Below are 26,549 nucleotides of genomic sequence, written 5' to 3' on the forward strand. Positions count from 1 at the left end.
ATCTCATTCAAACGATAGCACTTTTCACAGAGTCAGGGAGCTGAACTTAATGTTCTGACTCAGTGGAGAGAGTGCTACCAACTGAGCTACAGCTGAAATGGGATAGAGACTCTCCACAAGTAAAATCCACAAGGCAGGTTATATATATATACCTGTGATTGACAGAATTTGCTGAAGATAGGCACCAGTTCATCATCCTGCTCAGAATCAACCTCTTTGAGGGCAACAATCAAAATATGGATAGGTTCCTCTTTCAAGTTCTGTTTTAAAAAAAATAGTTTCAAAAGACTTATTGAATTGAATGGAATTGAATTGAATTTATTGTCATGTGCACTGAGGCACAGTGAAAAGCATTGTCTTGCGAGCAATATAGGCAGATCACAGAGTTAAAAAGCATAGATAAGTAAATAATAGGTAAACAGCAACAAAAACAAAAACACAGGTAAAGGTGAATGTTAAGAGTTTGTGAGTCCATTCAGTATTCTAACAACAGTAGGGTAGAAACTATTGCAAAACCGGCCAGAGCATGTGTTCAGGCTTCTGTACCTTCTCCCTAATGGTAGAGGTTGTAGAAAAACTTTGCCATGGTGGGATGGATCTCTGAGAATACTGGTGGCCTTTCCTTGACAGAAAGGTCTGGTAGATGGATTTTACAGATGGGAGTTTGGCCTTTGTTATTGTCCGGGCCAAGTTCACCACTCTCTGTAACTGTCTACGATTTTGAATGGTACAGTTGCCATACCAGACAGTGATACATCCAGACAGAATGCGCTCGACGGCGCACCTATAAAAGTTGGCAGGGGTATTTGCCATCATGCCAAATTTCCTCAGCTGCTTGAGGAAGAAGAGTCGTTGTTGGGCCTTTATAACCAATGCATCCACATGAAGAATCCAAGAAAGCTTGTTGTGGATGACCACTCCCAGGAGCTTGACACTCCCCACTTGTTCCACCTCTGTGCTGTTAATGTATAGGGGAGCATGAATAATATCCTGCCGAAAGTCAATAATGAGTTTCTTGGTTTTGCTGGCATTGAGAGCTAGGTAGTTCTCAGTGCACCTTTTATCCAGGTCTTCCACCTCTGTCTGTAGTCTGTTTCGTCGTCATCTGAGATGCGGCAAAGTATGATGGCGTCATCAGCAAACTTGCAAATGGCATTAGTCTGGTATTTGGCAATGCAGTCATGGGTATACAGTCAGTACAGTAGGGGGCTCAGTACACACCCATGGGGAGCCCCAGTGTTGAGTGTTAGTGAGGATGAAATATTGTCCCCAGTCTTCACTGATTGTGGCCTGTGGGTCAGGAAACTGAGGATCCAGTCGCAGAGAGTGGGGCTTAGTCTGAGATCACTAAATTTAGTAATCAGTCTCGAGGGCATAATAGTGTTGAAGGCTGAACTGTAGTCAGTGAGTAGGATTCTTACATGGCTGTTCTTGGTGTCAAAGATGTTCAATGGGAGGAGTGAAAGGCAAGTGATACTTATTTATAATTACTAACTGATTTTCAGGTAGGCATTAACAAAGTTCTCAGAAATGGGTCCACTGAAAATCCATATTCACTGCTGCAAATGTATGCTTCTCTCATAGCTAGATGGTGAAAAACTTCACCTTCAATGGTCATTGCGACTGTAGACCACCTTTTCTCATTCTTTCTACAAATGAAATAAAGAATTATATTGATAGCATAGAATAAGGCTACTCAATCCATCTAGCTCTGTGGCACCAGTGCTTTCATTGCCCTTAGACTTGATCTTCCAAGGACCTTAATGTACAACTTTCTGATTCTTCTGACTCAATCGGAAAGATGTTGTGAAATTGGAAAGCGTTCAAAAAAGATCTACAATGATGTTGCCAGGGTTGGAGGATTTGAGCTATAGGGAGAAGTTGAACAGGCTGGGGCTGTTTTCACTGGAGCTGAGGCTGAGGGGTGACCTTATACATGTTTACAAAATTATGAGGGGCATGGATAGGGTAAATAGGCAAAGTCTTTTGCCTGGGGTCGGGGAGTCCAGAACTAGAAGGCATAGGTTTAGGGTGAGAGGGGAAAGATATAAAAGAGACCTAAGGGGCAAACTTTTCACGCAGAGGGTGGTACGTGTATGGAATGAGCTGCCAGAGGAAGTGGTGGAGGTGGTTACAATTGCAACATTTAAAAGGTATCTGGATGGGTATATGGATAGGAAGGGTTTGGAGGGATATGGGCCAGGTGCTGGCAGGTGGGACTAGATTGGGTTTGGATAACTGATCGGCATGGACCGAAGGGTCTTTTTCCGTGCTGTACATTTCTATGATTCTATGACTCTAAATGCCAACATATTCAAAATTCACTGCTTACAACCTGAGCTCCCCCCTCCCATTCATTCATCACCCTGTACTCTTCAACATCTATTGTCTCTTTTCCACTGAATTTTTCCTACATACTTTTGAATTTTATATTTTTCACAAATTGAACCAAAGTGCTTTTAAAAGACATTTTGAGTTCCATTTGTACCACTATTTCTGCTAGGATATGTAATATATTAAACTTTCTGCAAGAAGAAAAATTCTAACTTTCTCTTTTTATTTGGTTATTTTATAAATTAACGCTCAATAATAATCAATTTATCAACTACTTATCAAAATACTATTTTCTCTAAAATCCCAACTAAATTATCTTAGTCCTACTGAAGAAAATCACAGTTTTCATAGACTCCATGAAAGCAAAGCATCCTTAGTTTCATTTTATTGTATCTCTTCTGCACACTCCTCTTCATATGAACATTCTCTCTGAAGATATCCAAGACTGGGCACAATATACTAACCACATAGCCTGGCACTTTTCTGCATTCACATTAAAATCCCAATCCAAATCATTTTTTTTTTCCTCAGGACATCAAAGTTTTTTGTCTTTCCATCCTCCTCTAGTGTTTACGTTTTAGATTCCTAAATTTGATCAGTTTAATACACCCTCTCTCTCTCAGTTTTCAACTTTTTCCTCATGGTTTTCTGAGTTGACTTCCATATTTTAAATTGTTACTTGGAAAGTTTACAAACATATTGCATTCTTGAGCTGACATACGTTATAGACCTGAAATTCCTCAGTGGCATAGTGTCGAGATAACAATCTCTCAATGTCAGCAAAATGAAAGAGCTGGTCATTGACTACAGGAGGAAAGATGGAGGGCACACCCCCATCTGTATCAATGGTGCTGAGGTGGAGATGGTCGAAAGCATTACATTCCTAGGAGTAATGATCACCAACAATCTGTCCTGGTCCACCTATGTGGACATGACAATCAAGAAAGCACAACAACGGTTGTACTTCCTCAAAAGGCTAAGGAAATGTGGCATGTGTGTAAAGACTCTTACCAATTTTTATAGATGCACCATCTGGTTGCATCACGGCTTTGTATGGTAACTACTCTGCCCAGGACTGTAAGTAACTGCAGAGAGTTGTGAACACAGCCCAGTTCATCATGCAAGCCAGCCTCAGAATCAGAAAGCCTCAAGAAGGCAGCCAACATTATCAAAGACCCCTCCCTTCCCAATTATAATCTTTTCCAACCTATACACATACAAACAGATTCAAGAACAGCTTCTTCCTGGCTATTAATTGACTTCTGAATGGACCTCTCAAATTTTAATTTAATATTGATCTCGCTCTGTGCGCACCTCCTCTGCAGCTGTAATCTTCGCTCTGTTCTATTACCCTAATGCATTTTGTATGGTATGATCTGCTTGTACTGCACGCAAAACAACATTTTTCACTGTACCTCGGTTAACGTGACAATATAAATATCAAATCAAATCAAATCAAATAAAGTTAGGGGATCATAACTCACCTGAATGTCTGTTTGGTCAAAGAAGGTGGATCTTGTTTCAGAAAATAGCGGACTGTCCAGAAATGGGTCAGCAAAGCAGGAAATCACTTCTTCAAAGTTTCTTTAGAAGTACAAATATTCAAATTATTGCCAAGTTAATGATAGAAAACATGAAGTAATTTATACTGTCAGTTTGGGTCTATAATTGCGACAGAGACTGAATCTAGTCTGATTTTGTTGGTATTATTTATTGATTACAGGAATTACTTTTGTACAACACAGAATGGAAACAGCGAATGAAATCCCATTACTGGCTTTAAATTTTATTTCATTACCTTTAAAATACATTCAGGAAATCTTTTAATGTCTACTGACTAACAGAGAAATGTAAATTTGATTTTCTAATAATTTACTAGGAAATTTGCGATATTAATTTAAAATTTACAGCCATTTAAAAAAAAAAGCTTTCTTTCTTTCCTCTTCTGAAACTACAGGTTCATTATGGCATATATTTCAAAGATTCCTCAACATCTCAATCAAACAGCTAACATTTGAGTCTATTTGCCAAGTAATAGCAGGCAATCTGCTCAAATACTTGCAAGAAGAATTGTATGGGATGGAGGGAGGATTGAAAGGAACCCAAAGTTGAAAGTGGGAAGGGTAGATAGAATGTGAAGAGAGTCACAAAAGTAGGGTGCAGCAAGGACGCTTGAGCAAAGGAAGCCAGTGTGGATAAGGGTTACAAGTGAGGAAGGTACAACAAGAGGAAAAGTTTCAAGTGTTGGAGCTTTGGATGATATGGGGAGAGGAGCTCAGTAAAGCAGTATTTGAGACACTAGATCAAGAGATAAAGAAAGAATTTTAATTTCTGCAGCAATGAACAGAAAGTAGAGATAGACAATCTTGAGAAAGTACAAGTAATAAATCTTAATGATAGCAAGCCAAAATTTGAAAGTCATCTCAACTTTGGAAATGTAAGCATCATGCAAGTTGTACATCATCTGGTTTGGTCTCTGTGACCAGGGGAAAGTTAGAGCTCAGTTTGTGGCAGAATGATACCCTTGATGTTTAGGGATTGAAAATTCCATCACAAAGATGTGAGACAAGCAACATGTTATACATAGATAGCTCAAACGTTAAAGGTAAAAGTAGACAGTTAAAGTTTTGTGGCATTAACAAACTTGTGAACCACATAGATAGTATCACAAAGGTTGACTATGAACATGAATAAAGGGAGTAGCGCATGGCATGAGAGCTTGGGTATTCAGAGTGACTACAGATGAGAGGGAAGGGAGTAATATGGAAGTGCCAGTTTCAAATTTCAAATTAAAAATGGTATCAATGATTATGAAGCAGTTGTCCAATACAGAGGAACCTCGATTATCTGAATATCGATTATCTGAATTTCAGATGATCCGAAGATTTCAAGGTCCCACAAAAATGTAACATCAGAGATATACGTGTATTTGATTTACCTGTACTGAAGAACATGTGAAAATGCAAAAACAAAGAAACACAAGCAGCTCAAGCATCAGTGACTGGGTATTTTTTAGGTAAGGGTTGTGACACAGCCCTTTGCAAAAGTAAGTGGTTTACGGTATTCCCGACACGTTACCGGGCCGTTCGTTAAAAAAAAAGGCTGAGAACGTGAACGCACGAATGAGGCGGGGCTTCTGTCTTTCTATCGCAAGACTGAGTTCCCTGAAACTGACAAATGCTCTTGTGATTGTAGGAGCTGTTCAGGACCTTGTTAAGTACTGGAATTTCATGGTAAGGGTTTAGTCCTTCCCACTTTAACCTACAATTTGCAGACTGCAAACATTGTTTTGCTTAAATGGCAGACTTATTAAAACTATAAAAGAACAAAGAAAATTTACAGCCCAGGAACAGGCCCTTCGGCCCTCAAAGCCTGAGCCGATCCAAATGTACTGTCTAAACCTGTCGGTCAATTCCTAAGCATTTGTATCCCTTTGCTCCCCACCTACTCATGCATCTGTCCAGACGCATCTTAAATGAATGTAACGTGCCTGCCTCTACCACCTCTGCTGGCAATGCGTGCCAAACGCCCACCACCCTCTGTGTGAAGTACTTGCCGCGTGTATCCCCCTTAAACTTTCCACCTCTCACCTTGAAAACGAGACCTCTCATTATTGAATCCTTCACTCTGGGAAAAGGCTTGTCTCTATCCATCCTGAATATACCCTTCATGATTTTGTAAACCTCAATCAGGTCCCCCCTCAATCTCCTTTTGTCTAGTGAAAATAAAACTAACCTACTCAACCTCTCTTCATAGCTAGCACCTTCCATACCAGGCAACACCCTCTTAAACCTTCTCTGCACCCTTTCCAAAGTGTCCACATCCTTTTGATAATGTGGCGACCAGAACTGGAAACAGTATTCTAAATGCGGCCTAACCAATGTCTTGTACAATTTTAAGATGACTTGCCAGCTCTTATATTCAATACCCTGTCCAATGAAGGCGAACATACTATATGCCTTCTTGACCACTCTATCCACCTGTGCAGCAACCTTCAGGGTACAATGGACCTGCACTCCCAGATCTCTCTGCCCATCAACTTTTCCCAAGGCTCTTCCATTCATTACATAATTCGCTCTAGAATTAGACTTGCCTAAATGCATTACCTCACATTTGCCTGGATTGAAAGCCATCTGCCACTTTTCCGCCCAACTCTCCAGTCTATCTATATCCTCATGTATTCTCTGACAGTCCCTTATGCTTTCTGCTAGTCCACCAATCTTTGTGTCATCTGCAAACTTGCTGATCATACCAGCAGTGCCCTCTTCTAGATCATTTATGTATATTACAAACAACAATGGCCCCAATACTGACCCTTGTGGAACACCACTAGTCACCTTTCTCCATTTCGAGAAACTCCCTTCAACTACTACTCTCTGTCTCCTGTTGCTCAACCAGTTCTTTATCCACCTAGAACACCCTGCACACCATATGACTTCACTTTCTCCATTAGTTTACAATGGGGAACCTTATCAAATGCCTTACTAAAGTCCATCTATATGATATCAACAGCCCTTCCTTCATCTAATAACTTGGTCACTTCCTCGAAGAACCCTATTAAGTTGGTAAGGCACGATCTCTCCCACACAAAACCATGTTGCCTATCACTGATAAGCTCATTCTTTTCTAAATATAAATAGATCCCATCTCTCAGTACTCTCTCCAGCAAATTCCCCACCACCGACATCAGGCTCAATGGTCTGTAGTTACCCGGAATATCCCTGCTACCCTTCTTGTACAGGGGGACAACATGAGCAACCTTCCAGTCCTCCAGCACTTCACCTGTATTTAAGGATGCCACAAAGATATCTGTCAGGGCCTCAGCTATTTCCTCTCTCACCTCCCTCAGCAAGCTGGGAGAGATCTCATCCAGTCCTGGTGATTTGTCCACCTTAATAACCTCTAGCATACCCAACACGTCTTCCCTACTTATGCCAACGTGATCCAGACTAATCAAACTTCTATCTATAATCTCAAGATTCATCATGTTCCTCTCCTCAGTGAACACTGATGCAAAGTAATCATTCAGAATCTCACCCATTCTCTCAGGTTCGGCACACAGCCTTCCTTCATTATCTTTTAATGGACCAATCCTTTCTCTAGTTACCCGCTTGCTTCTTATATAAGAATAAAATGCTTTGGGATTTTACTTAATTCTGCTTGCTAAACTATTTCATGACTCCTTTTAGCCCGCTTGATTCCTTGTTTAAGACTGGTCCTACTCTTCTGATATTCCTCCAGGGCCCGTTCTGTTCTTAGCTGCCTAGACCTTATGCATGCTTCCCTTTTCCTCTTGGCTAGTCGTACAATTTCTCCTGTCATCCATGGTCCCCGAATCTTGCCTTTCCTATCCTTTGCCTTCAACGGGACATGCCTATCCTGCACTACCGTTAACCTATCTTTGAAAGCCTCCCACATCTCAAATGTGGACTTCCCTTCAAATAGCTGTGTTGAATCCACATTTCCCAGCTCCTGCCTAATTTTGATATAATTGGCCTTGGCCCAATTTTAGTACTCTTCCCTTAGGACCACTCTCTTCTTTATCTATGAGTATTCTAAAACTTACAAAATTGTGGTCACTGTTCCCAAAGAAATCCCCCACCGCAACTTCTACCAATTGTCCTGGCTCATTCCCCAGTACCAGGTCCAATATGGCCCCTTTCCTCATCAGACTATTGACATACTTGTTAAGTTATAGATTTAAATCAGCATTAGATCAGTATGGCTTCCCTTGTTTAAGGTAAAATCGATTATCCGAATAATTGATTATCCGAATAAAACAATGCATGCTCATCTCGTTCAGATAATCGAGGTTCCCCTACATTTGCTTATGCCCAAAATTGCCATTTCTGTTACTAAAACCAATCAAAACAAGCAAAAAGTCACAAGTAGTTCTGCAGAAACTCAGGAAGTCTGGTAGCTTGAGATTTACCATCGAGAGTCCAATATTATTCTTCTTTAGAAATCCACAGTTCTGAAGAAGGATTATATTGGACTCAAAGTTAATTCTAATTCTCTCTCCTTGGTTGCAGTCAGATTTGATGAGTTGGTAAATGATATTACTGACAAATGGTCAGTAATATTTGTGCCATACAAATGATGGCTAATGACTATCTCGATCAAGAGAGAATCTTATCCTCTTCCTTTGACTTTATTGGCACTACCATCATTGAATATTCCCTACTATGAACATCCTGGTGACTATCATTGACCAGAAGATGAAATGGACCACTCAGAAAATACTGCAGCTCCAAGAGCAGGCTACATGTTGGAAGAGTAATTTACCTCCAAACTACCAAAACCTGTTCACATCTACAAGTCAAGAGTAGGGAGTGCAGTAGAATAGTTCCCTACTGCCTGAATGAGTGCAACTCTAATAGCGCTCATGTAGTTTGACAGCATCTATGACAAAGAAGCCCTCTTGAATGACACGCCATCTAATGCCTTCAACACTCTCCCTTAACACTAACATACAGTGGCAAGTAAGTGCAAGATGCAGTTCAGAAACTCACCAAGACTTCTTCTACAGCATCTTCCAACCCTGTGACCAACTAGAAGGATAAGGACAGCAGAGGAATGGGAACATCACCACCTACTTTACCATTCAAATCACACACCATCCTGACTTGGAAACAATATCAAAATACTATCAACACTGCTGGGTGATAACCTTGAAACTCCCTTCCTAACACTGCTGTAGGTGTACGTACACCACATGGACTTCAGTGGCTTAGGAAGATGGCTCATTGTTGCCTTCTCAAAGGCAAATATCTGTGGGCAACAAATTCTGGCCTTGCCTACAATGCCCACATCCTGCAAAAGAATATTGTTAAAAAATATTTTCTATAAAACTAAAACTTAACTCTTGAACATTCTTAATTGAGACAATACTCACTTAACTAAATCTTCAAATGTTTCAAATGCAACTAATACTCCCATTCGCTGGCATACAGGAGACGGCATGCCCGTTTTGAAGAGGTCATTGCTTTGTCGATTCAGCTCATAGTGAACTGTGCTGGTTGGAACACACATCCTACAGATTGAAAAAAAGAGCTAATCAGATCTACACAAGTGTATGCAAACAGAGATATTTTGACCTTGTTTATGCTAGCTTCAGTGTGCTACATTGGGTTAATGCAGAACCACTTACAAAAGCTCATAATTCTAGACTAACAAATTTCTTTCACTGTTGACAGTTTGAGTGAAAACAGCAACTGAGTGAGAAAAACATAAGCACAGAATGCTTTGAAAAGGAAAGATACCTTAAGACATTCCTGGTAATGGAACATAATGATACAAAAACAACAGAATGTCTTAGACTCTGTACCACAAACTAACAAATGATTATAGTAGTAGTGTTTCCTTTTTAAACCTCAACACCAAAACATTACTTGGTGCATTTTAATTTATTTATATTAGCAACTTCATATCCTTTAATATAAATTATTATTTTCCACTCTTCAATTCTGTTGTGGAAATGTAACGTATAAAATGAAGAATCATCAAGTATCAAGTTTCATAGTATGGTGACTACTTTGCTTGTTTACTGAGGTGGTTTTAAAAATTTATCAAGAGAAACAACTTGGATTTACAGCAAATGGCCAACAAAATTTCACAGCAGAGTTATTAAAAAAAAAGTAGCAAGCCACAAAAGTGGGTATTGGCCAAATAGGGATAAAAAATAAGATTGGTTTTAAGGAACATCTGAGAGGAGGCAAAAGAGAAGGAAAAGTTTAGGGAGAGAAACCCCAATCTTACACCACCCGACCTATTTTTTTCTCATTCATCGTTGATGAAATTCACCCTTAACCACACAGCAGTCTCCAACTTTAATTGTCCCACGATTTAGAATTTCTCCTCTCATATAAACTTCTAACAATGAAAACTCCTCTCACATAACCAGTGCTTTTGGAATGACTTTACTCTTTTCAATGCTGGTTATGTCATTTGTTCTCAGAAATAATGAAATAAATAATATTGATGAATAATGAAATATGACACAACCAATTTCAAAACTAGCTAAAAATCGTTGAAAAAGAGAGCAATTTCAGGAACTTGTCAGATTCATGCACGTTTGAAATTTTTGCACGCATTGAATAAGAGTTTGCCGGTCAAAACTTGCAAGTTTTTGAGAGGTAGGGAGGGCTTGATTTAAACTGGATTACAATTAACACATCCTGACTTCAGCTTGTGCTAGACAACAAAGAAAGTAAAATACTTTTCATACCGACAATAATCCAATTACTGACATGGACCAATAGAGATAGAATATATCTCTGGAGAGAGACAAGAATGAGAAGGTGCCAAGTGAATTTCTCTTTATACTATTCAACAACAGCATTAGTCTGAAAGAGCTGACACAAAACTTGCAAATTATGCACCATTTTAGTTTAATTATTAACACAAACATAGTTCAATTATTTTATTAGTTTACTTTCATATTTATTAAGAGAAAGTAATCCAGTTACATTCATTATCACCCTGGTGTGGTATTTTTGAATCCATTCAATTCAACTTAATTCAAGTTGTAAAAGCTTAACAATGGCCACAGTCAATCCTGGTCTTAGGTTCCACTTTCCCTTTATTTTTCACCAGTTCAGTTAGTTATTCACCATTTGCAAGACAGCACTATTTTCTTATGATCCATGCAATAAGTAGATGAACTTTACTCTACCTGTATAGGGTAGGATAGCTTCCTCTGAAATTGAACATTTAACATACAAAAAGTTAAGCTACATAGTAAATGTAGTTACAATCACTTCAGCCAAAATAACATACAACAAACATACTATTTGGTAAATAAACATGCATTCAGTGCATAAACCAACAAGAAGTTGAATTCTTTTTCTAAAAAATAACTTATTTGTAGCACTTCAATATCTGGGAGTTACCATACAATTTGCAGCATTGAATGACTCCACCAAGGCCTAAATGATCAGTTCAATCATTAGTCCACGTGGGGTTAGTTGATATGAGTCTGGGATGTATGGGGGATGGCTAACTAACTTCAAATCTTGTGTGCTTTGAACTAGTAAGATCATTGACAATAACCGACTTGCCAATGCTCCGTTTGGGTTCTGCCAGGGTCACTACACTGCTGACCTCATTACAGCCTTGGTTTAAACATCGGTAAAAGTGCTGAATTCCAGAGGCAAAATAAAAGTGAATGCCCATGACATAAAGGCAACATTTGATCTAGTGTGGCATGAAGGAGGTCTGGCAAAACTGAAGTCAATGGGAATCAGTGGACCAACTCTCCATTTATTGGTGTTATCCTAGCACAAAGGATGATGGTTGCAATTGTGGGAGCTCAATCATCTAAGCTGTGCAGGTGTTCCTTAGGGCTCACATTGCCCAACCATCTTCAGCAGCTTTATTAATCACCTTCCCTCCGTCATAAGATCAGAAGTGGGAACACTCACTGTGGTTGCACAATTTTAAGCACCATTCAGGATTCCTCAAATATTGAAGCAGTCAGGGTCTACATCCAGCAAGTGTTAGATTGAGCTAGCTGAGAAATGGTGTAACATTCATGGTACATTTATACCAAACAAAGATTTCTCAGGAAGAGGAATTCTCGCTATATTACGTTGACATTCAATGACATTCTTACCACTGAATCACCTACTATCAAGATCTTAAGGATGACCATTAATCAGAAACAGAACCGGGCCAGCCATATAAATAAATTGCTTACACATGGCTTCAGTGATTTGCTACATTAGCAAGTGCATTGATGACGCCACTGTGTCCAAGACCAGCACTTCTCACCCCAACCAGAAGCCGTGGATGACCGCAACGGTGTGCATGCTGCTGAAGACCTGTGATTCCACCTTCAGAGGATACGACAAGGCGGCCCTAACAACAGCGACCCAGACCATCAAAGAGGCAAAGTGTGCATACGGACAGAGAATACACAGCCACTTTCAGGACAGCGGTGATACGCACAACATGTGGAAGGACATCCAGGCCATCACCAACCACAGAATAGCATCGCCTGCTTGTGCTGGTGATGCCTCTCTCGTGGATGAGTTGAACAACTTCAATGAATGGCTTGAGGCACGAAATAAGGAGGCAGCGAGCAAGTCCAGCTACCCCCAACAACCAGGTGCTGCATCTTACTGTGGCTAACGTGAGGAAAACCCTATACAGAGTCAACCCATGGACCAGATAACATCGCTGGCAGAGTGCTGAGAGGATGCTTTGATGTACTGGTGGATGTTCTCATGGATATCTCTTTTTTAAGATGCTCTCCAGTATGGAAACAGGCCCTTCAGCCTCCCTGCACTGTGTTATAGTTCCAACGTGCTTCAAGGCTGGTACCATTGTCCCTATGCATCCTGTCTCAACAGCCGCGTTGCGCTAACACCCATCATCATGAAGTGTTTTGAGAGGCTCATGAAGCATATTAAGACCCACCACCCCCCTCACTGGACACCCTGCAGTTCACATATCATCCCAATTGCTCAACAGATGATGCCGTTTCCACCACCCTCCATCTAACTCTCATGCACTGGAGAAGAAGGACATCTATGTCAGATTACTGTTCATAGACTTCAGGCCTGCATTTAACATTATAATCCCTCAGCACCTGATTAGAAAGCTGAGTCTGCTGGGCCTAAATACCTCCATTTGAAACTGGATCCTGGACTTCCTGACTGGGAGACCTCAGTCAGTCTGGATTGGGAACAGCATCTTCAACACTATTACACTGAGCAAGAGGACCCCCAGGGCTGTGTGTTCAGTCCACTGCTGTTCACCCTGCTGACATACGACTGTGCAGCGATGCACAGCTCAAATCATATCATCAAGTTCGCTGATGACACGACTGTAGTGGATCTCACCAGCAGGAATGGCAAGTCAGCAAACAGATAAGAGGTGCAGCGACTAACAGACTAGTGCAGAGCCAACAACCTGTCTCTGAACGTGGACAAAATAAAAGAGATATTTATTGACTTCAGGAGAGCACGGAGTGACCACTCTCTGATGGACATTGACAGTTCCCCCATGGAGATTGTGAAGTACACCAAATTTCTTGGCATTCACTTGGTGGAGAATCTCCCCTGGTCCCTCAATACCAGCTCGACAGTCAAGAAAGCCCAGCAGTGTCTCTACTTTCTGCGTAGGTTGAGGAAAGCACACCTCCCATTCCCCATCCTCATCACATTCTACAGAGGGTTCACTGCAAGTACACTGAGCTGCTATCTCACTGCTTGGTTTGGGAATTGCACCATCTCAGATCGTAAGACTCTACAACTGATAGTGAAGATAGCTGAGAAGATCATTGAGCTATCTCTCCCCTCCATTACAGACATTTATACCACACACTGCATCCAAAAGGCATTGCGGAAAATGCCACACGTCCCTTACTCAAATATTTTTTCCTCCTACCATTTGGCAGGAGATAGCGGAGCATTCCATCTCTCACAGCCAAACTGTGCAACAGTTTCTTCCCCCAAGCCATCAGGCTCCTAACACAGTATGATCGGACTCTTTTCCATCTGAAATTTTTTGCACGATTTCAAGTTGCTGCTAGAATAATGTCTATTAATTATCATTCCTTTATTACACTGGAATTTGCATGTCTTGCCCTACTTAAACACTGTATGCTGCCCTTTGTATGATAGTGTAGTTTGTGCTGTCCATGTAGCACCTTGGTCCTGGAGGAATGCTATCTCATTTTTACTGTACCAGCTGCATTTGGTAGAAATGACAAATAAAAGCTACTCTACTCTACAAGAGAGGGTTAGAGGCTGGACATGCTGCAGTGAGTAATTCAGCTCCTGATTCTTCAAATATCGTCTACCATCTATAAAACACAGGTCAGGTAAGTGATGAAATACTCTCCACTTGCTTAATTGATAACATCTCCAACAATGATCAAGAAGCTAAACACCATCTAGGACAAAGTAGCCCACTAATTGGCATCCCGTGCACTGCCTTTGATATTCACTCCCTCCACCATCTATGCACAGCTGTAGCAGTATGTGCCATCTACAAGACGCACAGCAAACCTCACTAAGGCTTCTTCACCAGTCCCTTCTAAACTCACAACCCCTATCCAGGGTTAGGAAGAGAAATCATGGGCCTTTCTGTTTTTCCTGTTCCAGGGTCCCTTAGCTCCAGCTTCTGCTGCAGAACCTTTAATTGACGCAGCAACTTCCACAGATTCTATCTTTCTAAAATATGGGGATAGACCTGCACTGATTGGTATCAGAGGGTCATTGCACTGAAGTCTGGGCTGATACAGAAGGCACAGGCCTTGGTGCTTTGCATGGATAGCAGCACTTCTCCAGCATCTTGTCTCTACGATCTGGAAAGCATGGGAACACAACTACCACAAACCACACTCTATCCTGTTTGGAATCGTATTGCTGTCCCTTCACTGTAACTTGATTAACAACCTGGATCTCTGGTTGTAAATTTGCTTGCTGAGCTGGCAGATCTGTTCTCAGATGTTTCATCACCATGCTAGGTAACATGATCAGTGAGCCTCCATTGAAGCACTGGTGTACTGTCCTGTTTTCTATTTGTCTTGGTCTGTTATGATGGGTGATATCACTTCCGGCTCTTTTTCTAAGAGGTTGGTAAATGGGGTCCAAGTAGAATCATAGATTCGTAGAGATGTACAGCATGGAAACAGACCCTTCGGTCCAACCCGTCCATGCTGACTAGATATCCCAACCCAATCTAGTCCCACCTGCCAGCTCCCGGCCCATATCTCTCCAAACCCTTCCTATTCATATATCCATCCAAATGCCTCTTAAATGTTGCAATTGTATCAGCCTCAACCGCATCCTCTGGCAGCTCATTCCATACACGTACCACCCTCTGCGTGAAAAAGTTGCCCCATAGGTCTCTTTTATATCATTCCCCTCACACCCTAAACCTACGCCCTCTAGTGCTGGACTCGCCGACCCCAGGGAAAAGACTTTGTCTATTTATCCTATCCATGCCCCTCATAATTTTGTAAACCTCTATAAGGTCACCCCTCAGTCTCCGACGCTCCAGGGAAAACAGCCCCAGCCTGTTCAGCCTCTCCCTGTAGCTCAGATCCTCTAACCCTGGCAACATGCCTGTAAATCTTTTCTGAACCCTTTCAAGTTTCACAACATCTTTCCGATAGGAAGGAGACCAGAATTGCACGTAACATTCCAACAGTGTCCTAACCAATGTCCTGTACAGCCGCAACATGACCTCACAATTCCTGTACTCAGTACTCTGCCCAATAAACGAAAGCATATCAAACGCCTTCTTCACTATCCTATCTACCTGCAACTCCACTTTCAGGGAGCTACTCTAGTTCAGGTGAAGACCATCCTGTTTGTAGAAGTCCCACCTACCCCAGAAAGAGCCCCATTATCCAAGTTGGGCTCTATCTGCAGTCCATACTTTCGCCCTGAGATCTAATGGAGTATACTGCTTTTGATCTGGTCAGATATGGATTTGTATTGGACATGATCACAACACAGGTCACTTGTGTTGTAGATAGAGTTCCGGTGTCAATGCCAGGCAATGCCAATGTCTAGGAATTCCTGTGCATGTCTTTGTTTAGCCCGTCCCAGTGTAACTGATGTCCCTTGTTGTGTGTGTGTAAGGATATTAGTGATAGTTGGTGGTGACCTTTGGTGGCTAGTTGGTGCTCATATATCCTGGTGGCTAGTTTCCTGCCCATCTGTCCAATGTAATGTTTGTTGCAATTCTTGCAGGGTATTTGTATATGATGTTCGTTCTGCTGGTTGTTGGTACAGAGTCCTTTAGATTCATCAAGAGCTGTTTCATTGTACTGGTAGGGGCCGGAGTAGTCTAGTCGTCATCGCTGAGATATCTTTTTTTAATATATGGTAGTCTGGCTAGAGTCTCTGGGCGTGTTGTGTCTACTTGCTTAGGTTTGTTGTGTACAACCTGAACCACAACCTGAGCTACAAATCTTCACAAATATTGCAATATCCTGGAGCTCCCTTCAAACTGTGCTGTGCGTATACAGTAGTTAAAGCAGATTCTGAAGAGTAATTAGACATGGATAATATATTTTCCACCTCCTCCATTATGTCCTCCAAGTGCACTGTCTGAAAACCTTGAATTTTTTTCTCTCCCATATTGTGCCACTCTTTTTCAATGTCAGATTCACTTCCTGCTTGATTGTCAGCACCTGCTCTAGCCACAATGCACCACTCCTTTGTAATGAAATGCAGGTTAGCTATAAATGATATGAGTAAGATATGACTTTGTGCTCCCTCTGATGTATACAGACAATAAACAGCTTGGCTAATACTAGCTGAAAAGAGGACGTAACAGGCATATTGACAAACTACCTGCATAACATTGAATAGGAACAGTTAATTGTACACTGCGATCCCATGTCCATTTTCAGAGGCTACCCTCCACTGACTGCTCTGCTCACATACAGAACTCAATACAGTACACATTCACCAATAACAAAATTGAGCACAACCAATGGAGGGAAAACATTTTTGAATCTTAACAGTTCTGCAACAAACAGCATTTGAGAAGAACAAGCAATACATGCACATGCACATGCACGTTATTTATTACTTGGCAAAGTTTAGTCTAACTCCTGCAGTACCTGTTTGGATGAGATGAAGGAAGTAAGAACTGGAAATCCACCACACAAATGCCATTACGCAGTTGATGGTGCTGTACGCTGTTCAGTTCGTAGGCAATGTATGCTCTCCGCACATATACCTTTCACACAAAAAAGGAACGTATGTCATATGGTAACTGAATATTCAGTGTTAAACCAAAATTCTCTTGAACAGATAGAAATGAAAGATGAGTTTAAAGACCTCAGCCACTGCCAATTCAGCAGAAGCTTTCACTCATCAAATGGGTGAAATGAAGAGCAATATTTTTTCTTCTCTACTTTTTTGATTATTCAAATATTTGTTGAGGTTTTCACACAACTGAGTTCTCTTAATAAAGACCGTTATCAGATCTTTCCCAATGGATCAATGTAAAACCAATTCCACATCTGGAACATTCTGAGCTATTTGTTCAGAGCCAGAATGACAGTGGTGGTGCTTCAGTTGGTGTTAGCAACCATAGACTAAGGAAGGTGAAAGTGAATAAAGGGGAAGTGTTGAAAAATAAGACAATCTTTTTCAAGTGCTCTCTAATGTCTGGATGATGTAATGATTATAAGGTGAGAACCTCAAATTACTATTGACATTTTTATGTTGTAATTCCAATTTTTTTTTTAGAGAGAGCTGATACAGCCAAAAAAGAGCTACAGCTGAAAATAAGTGGCTTTCTGGAGAGGGAGAGACCTATGGAATGTTACACCTAAAGGTCGGGAGGAAATTTCAAACAATAACCTTTTAAGGAAGAAAAGGTAAAATTTATTGCAGATAATATACCAAATGACAGGCACAATTCATGTTTTGCTCTTTGAACATTACACAAAGACAAGAATTTTAAAAGCCAATATGAACTGTTCCAGAGGGGGTACTAGTGGAACCTGTGTATGCTAGTTGACTAAGATTTACGTGTAAGCCTGCATTTGAGTTTTAGCATACTGGTAGGGTTGCAGTCAAACAACACTCCTGTGTTGGAGGAAAGGGACTCTCCGTCCTAGGACAAGCCAAACAAAGACACACATGAGAATTCCTAGAAGCATGGCATTCCAACCGGAACTCTATCAACAAATACATCGAGTTAGACCCCATCTATCACTCCTTGAGAAAAGGAACAGGAAATGACTTCACCACAGGAAATAACATCACCACAGGAAATGACATCAACAACCCAAAGAAACCCAAACATATAAATAGAAAGCAGGAATTCTCAGCATTGCTTCGCCTGAGGCCCACTGAAGATGTTATCTAGTAGGGTAATGAAACGTCTGGAAATGAACCTTGCAGCTCAGTGAGCAAACCTACATCCAAAACCTCAACCTGAGCTACGAATCTTCTCAAAACTCACTATGCACAGTTCGGACACTAAGATATAGTGAAGAATAGCTAAATATGCTTCAGTATAATGAGGCAGTCATCTGATTACAAGTGGTGGGAATCAGCCCACAATTTAGAAACAATCCTAACTACTTAATGCTTTGTAACAATGTAAGCAATTATATTCATTGTTTTGATATTCTTGGCATAATGCTCTAAGTGCGTATTGTAGCAATTATCATTGTGAGTGCACAGTTATGAATTTGCATCATTGATTAATGAATGAAGGATCAGAAAATATTATTCACCCGAAAGGCAGGGAATCACTTAAGGATTCTGAAATTGATATATTTTGCTTGAAATATGTGTAATCATCTGGGTGAGATTTAAAAGACCACATTTGGCATTACAAAACAATAATAGTCAGTGGGCACAAGAGGAAAAAATTGAAAACAAAAAACAACTCTTATGTAAAATGGGATTTAATTTTAAAAAATAAGTAATCCAGCATCACAAATGAACCATAAAATATTTTCAGTAAATTATGATTTACCTCAAGAGCTGCCATCCGTACAACTCTATTGACATGATAGAAGAAGTTGGGCAAAACATCAAAAATAGAGGTCTCTGAGAAGATCAGTTTCTAAAGCCAAACAACAATAGAATGAATGATTGGTCCATTAATCTCTTCTTGGCTGAACAAGATAAAAATATAATAATCTAAAATTCTAAAAAATAAATTGTACTCTTTACATTCCAGACAATTGTCATATAGTTCAATTGCATAAGTAGTCACACACACTTCAATCATTTTGGAACAACTACTTTATTAGATTAGATTCCCTACAGTATGGATACAGGCCCAACAAGTCCATACCAACCCTCCGGATAGTAACCCACCCAGACCCATTTCCCTCTGACTGATGCACCTAACACTACGGGCAATTTAGAATGACCAATTCACCTAACCTGCACAACTTTGAATTGTGGGAGGAAACCGGAGAACCCAGAGGAAACCCATGCAGATACGGGGAGAATGTGCAAACTCCACAAATATATGACACATATTGGATCCCTGGTGCTGTGAGGCAGCAGTGCTAACCACTGAGCCAACGTACTACCCGGACAATAAATCTAGATGTTACAAAATGCAATAATCCCCAGCAGCTGGTTGCTAGGTAAACAGGCAAAAGTCACCAACTTCAGCCAACTATCAGTTGTGCCAACCCCTACTGATGTAACAATTATCATGAATGATAAAGGTCAATCAACCATCATTGATCATTCTATCCAGAGACGTCTCTCAATCGTAACATTTTAAATAATTCCAGTTTTTGTGGTCTGGGGATCCCTAATTTATGAACATCCAAATTAAAAATGCAATTCATATCCAGGGTGTAATTTTAAAGATCCATCATATGAGCACTTCCTGTATTTAGGAACTGCTCCTTTATATTGTCCTGCATAGAGTTCCAATTTGTGTACAAAACGACTTGCAAACAGACTCCAGAATGGAACCTGTTTGCATCTCAGGATTGCCTGCATTTCAAAGTTTATTCCGCACAATGACAGCTTTAGTGCAAATTGATTAACATGTTTCCTAGATTACAACAGTAGCTACAAAGTTAAAAATCACACAACACCAGGTTACAGTCCAACAGGTTTAATTGGAAGCACACTAGCCTACGGAGCGTCGCTCCTTCATCAGGTGGTTGTGGAGGGCTCAATCCTAACACACAGAATTTAAAGCAAAAATTTACAGTGTGATGTAACTGAAATTATACATTGAAAAATTGATTGTCTGTCAAGCCTTTCTTGGACAGGCAGCAGCAAAATGTGGCTGAACAGAGGCTGATAGCTAAGTTCGGTACCCATAGGGAGGGCCTCAACCGGGATCTTGAGTTCATGTCACATTACAGGTGACCACCATTGCACTATACACACACTCACAGACACTCCTCGACACACATGGACACACACACACATATACACACACACGGACACACACACACACATGCGCACAGACACCCACACACACCCTTACACACACACTCCCACACTCAGACATGCACCCCCTCACAGACTTAGAACATAGAACATAGAAGGATACAGCGCAGTACAGGCCCTTCGGCCCTCGATGTTGCGCCGACCGAATCCTACCTAACCTATACTAGCCCAATAACTTCCAAATGCCTATCCAATGCCCGCTTAAATGACTTAAGATACTCTGCACTCACTACACACACACATACGCTTTCTCACACTCACAATTTGGATACAGCAAGATTCCATAAACAGCAATGAGACTGTGACCAGATAATTTAACCTGAACATTGTTCCTGACCAAGGAGGTAGATGTGAAGGCAAGTGCTTTCAGTCTTCTATGGTGTGCCATGTCAAAGAACAGCCTCAGAAAATCTTTTCATTCTCGGAAGGGTATTCACTTGTTGCCATGATAATAAACATAAGAACTTATGAAATAGGAGTAGGCCATACAGCCCCACAGGCCTACTCTGTTGCTCAGTATGATCATAGTTTAACTCCTACTTAAACTCCACTTTCTAATTCAATCCCCGAATTTCTTAATTCCATAGCATCCAAAAGTTATTTCAGTTACTTGAGAAAATAAATTATGTAACAAAAGTTGTTCAATAATCAAATCAAAATAGAACTCTAATGCTACAGTCTCAAACTCACTTTTAGATTATCAGGACAGAACTGGTGGCCATACATATCGATAGCAGACAAGAAGAGGGACTCCACCTGATTATGCCGCAACTCATAGGAGGGCAGGTGTGATGCAATCAAAACCTAAAAACATTTAAAGAACAATTTTAGCAGAAAGAAGCAGTATAACTGATTTCAGCCAAGATCACAGTAAGATACCACTATTTCATTCACGATGATTGAGAAACTAGAAGTCATCCAAGAACAGATCAGCCCAGGATGGAGGTACAATCACATGGTGCTAGCATTGAGGGTTGTCCAGCAATCTCTGCCATGTCAGTTGTTAGGTAAGAAGTGGTTTATGTTTAAATGTGATGGTCCAGAAGATTGAGTAAGCTGCCAGCCATATGGGACAAGGGGAACAAAATGATGGTTTGCATAGGATACATTTGAAAGTTTAGTGATTGTAACAAGGTCATCAAGGAGCCCTGGCTGACAGATAAAAATAGGAATGTCAGATATTCTGACACACTGACAGTTGCCTTCGAGGGAGCAAGATCAGTATCAAGGACTTTACACATGTAAATAAAGGGTGACTTGGTGACGGGATACCAGCCTCTGTGGAGTTATTTAATCTACCACCACTTAAATCACTGGCAGCAGGAGAGGAAGGCAAGTAGAGCTCAAACAGAAAGTGCTGTTTTCTTTCACTCATGTCCCAGAGAAAATTTACATTGAACAAATGTTTCCTTAAATTTCCAGTGCCGCCGACAGTCATCGGAACAAACCAAATTAGATTAGGCTAAAACATTTTATCCACAACAACATACATTTCCTCCAAACATATTGAGCTCAGTAGTGAACGGAATATCTTGAGGCTAGGTGTTTATCCTTCTCAGATCCAAGATGATTCAAGCAGGAAAATGGGGGCAAGTAGAGTAAAATCCAGGTTAAGAATTAAAATGTAAATCTTTTATTATGACAGGTAACACTGAAAAAAAACAAGGGAGGGAATTGTGTACCCGTTTTGGCAACATCATTAAGATGGACAAACAGGAGGCACAAATATAAATATGGACACTTACACAGATTGGCTCATTTAAAAATTCATTTAATCATATTTACAAGACAGCTCTTTTTTTTCAAACCTTATAACTTCCCCAAAACAGGCACGTGCTGCAGTTGACCACTCTGACTATGTGCTGATGAACTAATCAAACAAAGTATAATGTTCCAAGAAGTAACTCAGAGACCTTCCCCTCTTCTATGGGCAATTGTGTGGCTATCACTAGCCTTTCTAAAAATGTATCTTAGATCAGTCAAATGGGAAAGTACACTGGTGCAACTATGGTATCCATGCATTGACGTCTATCACCTGGCTTTGTTTAACTCCCATTTTCCACTATATGTCTAATTAAAATAATTGTGTTAGCTGTTACGAACCACAATTAAAGTCCTGCAGGTTGTTAATTATCTGACTAACAGGTCACAATTTACTTCCATTCATTTCTCATGAACAAATATTTTTGTAAAATGGAAACAAATGTCCCCCTTCCACTTTCTTGGTTTTCTAAAATTTGAATGCTCACTCCTGCACTGCCATAAGTTTAATTTTCTTTTCCACATATACTATCAAAACCACGTTATCTGTTTTCCAGTTATGCAGAATCTCACCTGCCTGGATCGTAGAGCCACCTTGGCATTCTCCATTTTGCTAAGTTGTGTTAGTTCATTTAAAATTACCATCAGTTCTTCTGTCAACGTGGGATCTCGAGAACAAAGTTGGTCCTAATAAACAAGCAAAATACAGTGAATCATGTTCAATTGTTCCCACCAGATGTAAAATAACCTACAATATCATAGAACATCTCCTCCATTAATTAACACTTCAATATATCTGAAACACAAATATTCCACAATGTAGCATTCTTGTTAATAACTGGAGAGGGTTCAGAAGAAATTTATCAGCATGTTCCCAGGAATGAAGGGTTTGAGTTATAAGGAGAACCCGGATAGGCTGGACTTCCTTCATTGGAGTGTAGGAGGTTGAGAGGTGACCTTATAGAGGTTTATAAAATAATACGGGATATAGATAAGGTGAATAGCAAGTGTCTTTCCCTCGGGTGAGGGATTTCAAAATTAGGAGGCATGTTTTTAAGCTAAGAGAAAAACGATTTTAAAAAAGACATGGGGGCAATTTTTTTTACACCGAGAGTGGTTTGTATGTGAAATGAACTTTCAGAGTGATGGATGCGGGTACAGTTACACCACTTAAAAGACATCTAGATAAGTACATGAATAAGAAATGTTTGAAGGAATATGGGCCAAGTGAGACAGGTGGGATTAGTTTACTTTGGGATTATTGTTAGCATGGACTAGTTGGACTGAAGGGTCTGTTTCCATTCTATATGACTCTATGGCTCTACAACTGTCTGACTGAGGGAGCATCAATGAGCCATGGACACTAATGAAAAGCCAAGTTGAATCCTGCTCTGATCGTATCCAGCAACTCTTAACAGGGACAGCAAATTATCAGTCATCGCCTGTGCTAAGGGATTGGAGGGGAAGCAAGGTTTCTCTTTCTTGATTGCTGTGCAATAATGTCTATCTGGAAACATGCACTTGTACCTGCCAGGTGAGGGCAGGATGAGCTTAGGAGAGGTACTACTGTAATGATCATTTATGGAAGTAATCAACAAGGAAATTACAATGATCTGGTCATTGCTAATAATTATTAAAATATGCAACTTTTCCACCGATTTTCAAGATTTGGATAAAGATTTTACTGGATGTTGAACTGAAAATATTGGTTTACAGTTATTGGGAAGATTTCACTGCAGGGGACATCAATGTTGCTAGGTCAGAAAACCTAGACTGGACTAAGTAAATGGATAAAACTCTACTCAGGTTCTGCTCATTTTATTGTACTTACAATTAACATGATAACCAGGATGTTTTTCTTGGCCACCTGTGCATGAGAGAAGATGCAATCAAGTACTGGTGTCATATCAGGTTTGTACTGTTCCCTCAAGTTGATCACACATTTGTCATAATGAGCTGGAAAATAAAATTTTTGAAAACTCTACATTACTGTCTAGAAAAATAAAACCAAGTTACATACTTGAGAACAACAACTGGGAATTGGGAATTTGTTAATTCTTAGTTTTTTTTTCCAGATCACTTTGTTAAAGTTTTAATTTATTCTGTTAAAATGATTCTAAATGTTTGGACTGAGACAAAAGCCTGTTGGAAACATGGAGCACAGGCATTTCTCACCAGACCCTACTTTTCTTTTTCATAATATTTGAGGCATTGTTTTAATGCTTTAAAAGACATTTCTATTTATAGTTTTATGAATATTTTACAATACAGTGTGTTGCTATACCATTAGTTTATCCATGGAATAGTAAAATGCAAGTTAGTACCAGATTGTTCATATTTGATTGGACTGTTCAATCTGAATAAGTTAATAACATGAAAGCACACAGAATAGGTAGTAGCAAAGAGAGTTGAAGGTTAAACTCATGTAGTGTGTTCTTAATAAATTCCAAATGTATATGATCAAAGAAACATGGTCAGAAAGCTTTCTGCTCACCCCCTGTGCCACAGAAAGGCACATTATTAGAAAGGGGGTTTGAAAGAGATAGGACCTAAATTCTCAAACATTTCAATTTGCATTAAAAATTTGGGAAAAAAATGCAACATAAAAAGAGAATGCCAGAAACATGCGGTAGAGGGAAGACAGGCTAACATTTCTGGTGGATGAATAACCATTGTTATAAACTGGGCATAGAACAAACAACTATGTGAAGTTTCTGTGGGACATTTATGAAGTATAACCAAGTGATATATGGATTCAATCCAGTGTTAAGAAGATGCTAGGAGGCAGAAAAGCACTTTAAATTTGCCATGTACCCACCCAAGACTGTGAAGCCAAAAGGAGTGTAAGGTCAGCTCTTGGTTTTATTTTAAAAGCTAACTTTATTTTTACCTTGTTGAAACTGTGTTTCCACATTCAGATACCTCCTCAGCAGGTCAAGGACAACTGATTTCATGTGCCCACGAATCCCACTTCGATAGCTGACAGAAAAAAATGGAACAAATTAAATATACATTTTGCATAATGTTGGGAACCCAATGAAACTGCTATTCCTACCCATTATAGAGGAGGAGGCACATGGTCAAAATACATCCGTTAGCTGCAAACCAATAACACAGCTGGCAGCTGGAATCTTCCAGTTGTTCATGCTTGACTAATTTAAACATTAATGTTTATGTTAATTTCTTAAATCACAAATCAAATAGCAATGAGTAAATGTCAGATTTGATTAATTTTATTTGGGAAAATTTTGAGCAAGTGTTACTTAATTTTATGAATGTTTCAGAAAGTAAATCACCACAATATTATTCCTGTCAGTAGCTTTTCAGATTTTATTAAGATACCTGTTCTCTTTCAGTTTCCAGACCCTTAATAATATGTTTTCCCACCAGCTAATACATCTATTATCAAACTTCCCCTTTATGGTTACGATAGTCTATTCCACCAGAGATGGAACATACTGAATACTGTAATAAACCAAATGTGGCTGGGAGAGGAAAAGTTACGGTCAATTGAGGTATTTAATTTTTTCATTGTAAAATACCAAAGGAAAACTACAATTGAAAGAATATGTTTATTATTGGTTTTCCAGGATGAGGAAGCATGTCTAGTAATTGGGGAAATAGTGATGATCGCAGTTTAGCTTGCTCAATAAAAGATAGCATGGATATTTACTCTTGCTTCAGAAGGTCTGTTTGCAGCTATAAAAAAGTCTAAAAGAAATTAAAAGAAACATCAGCTCCTAAATGGATAAATTGGTGGCAAATTAACAAAGAATGTGATGCCAAAGATGTGATTTAAAAATGCAATTGCAAAAATCCAGAGATGCTGTAAGTCTGAAATAAAAACATAATGCTGGAAATATTCAGCAAGCCTAGCAGCATCTGACAATGGAGAAACAGAATGGGGTGGCGCAGTGGCTCAGTGGCTAGCACTGCTGCCTCACAACAACAGGGACCTGGGTTTGATTCCAGCCTTGGGGGACTGCTTATGTGGAGTTTGCATGTTCTCCCCATGTCTGTGTGGGTTTCCCCTGGGTGCTCTGGTTTCCTCCCACAATCCAAAAGATGTTCAAGTTTGATGAATTGGCTGTGCTGAATTGCCCATAGTGTCAAGGAAGTGTAGGTTAGGTCAGGGGTAAATATTGGTTAGGGGAGTGGGTCTGAGTGGCTTACTCTTCAGAAGATTAGCGTAGACTTGTTGGCTGAAGGGCCTGTTTCCACACTGTAGAGATTCAATGTAGAATTAACATATCAGAATTATTTGATCTTTTATCACATCTGATCTAATAAAGTGTCACAGACCTAAAACATTTACTTTTTCTTCCTCTCCTCAGACCTGCTAGGTATTTCCAGCAATTTTTGTTTCTATTACATAAACAACAGACTGGATTAATAAACTGATATCATATTATGTATGAGATCCAGATCAACATGTGAATAATGTATCAGGAGCTCATCAATGGTAGCTTAATTATACAGATACGGGAATGAGCTGCACACTAGAATCTAAATCAAAGGGTTTAGATAATACTTATG

The 26,549-nt window shown here is 40.0% G+C and overlaps 1 protein-coding gene across 3 annotated transcripts in view; it reads right to left on the reverse strand.

Annotated features, from left to right (window-relative positions):
- acacb (acetyl-CoA carboxylase beta) overlaps nt 1–26,549 on the reverse strand; it is a 129,557-nt gene that overhangs the window by 52,965 nt on the left and 50,043 nt on the right. For 2 of the 3 annotated variants that reach the window (XM_060843485.1, XM_060843487.1), the window contains exons 22-31: nt 24,904–24,992; nt 23,845–23,969; nt 22,587–22,700; nt 20,943–21,056; nt 18,799–18,888; nt 16,922–17,040; nt 11,009–11,032; nt 9,230–9,367; nt 3,819–3,918; nt 153–260 (exon numbers count right to left, since the gene is read on the reverse strand). In XM_060843485.1, the coding sequence (XP_060699468.1) occupies nt 153–260; nt 3,819–3,918; nt 9,230–9,367; nt 11,009–11,032; nt 16,922–17,040; nt 18,799–18,888; nt 20,943–21,056; nt 22,587–22,700; nt 23,845–23,969; nt 24,904–24,992 (1,021 nt within the window). The remainder of the gene's footprint in view (nt 1–152; nt 261–3,818; nt 3,919–9,229; nt 9,368–11,008; nt 11,033–16,921; nt 17,041–18,798; nt 18,889–20,942; nt 21,057–22,586; nt 22,701–23,844; nt 23,970–24,903; nt 24,993–26,549) is intronic. The other variant, XM_060843486.1, reaches the window with a different exon arrangement.

This window comes from Hemiscyllium ocellatum, chromosome 24 (assembly GCF_020745735.1).
Source record: "Hemiscyllium ocellatum isolate sHemOce1 chromosome 24, sHemOce1.pat.X.cur, whole genome shotgun sequence".
NCBI lineage: Eukaryota > Metazoa > Chordata > Chondrichthyes > Orectolobiformes > Hemiscylliidae > Hemiscyllium > Hemiscyllium ocellatum.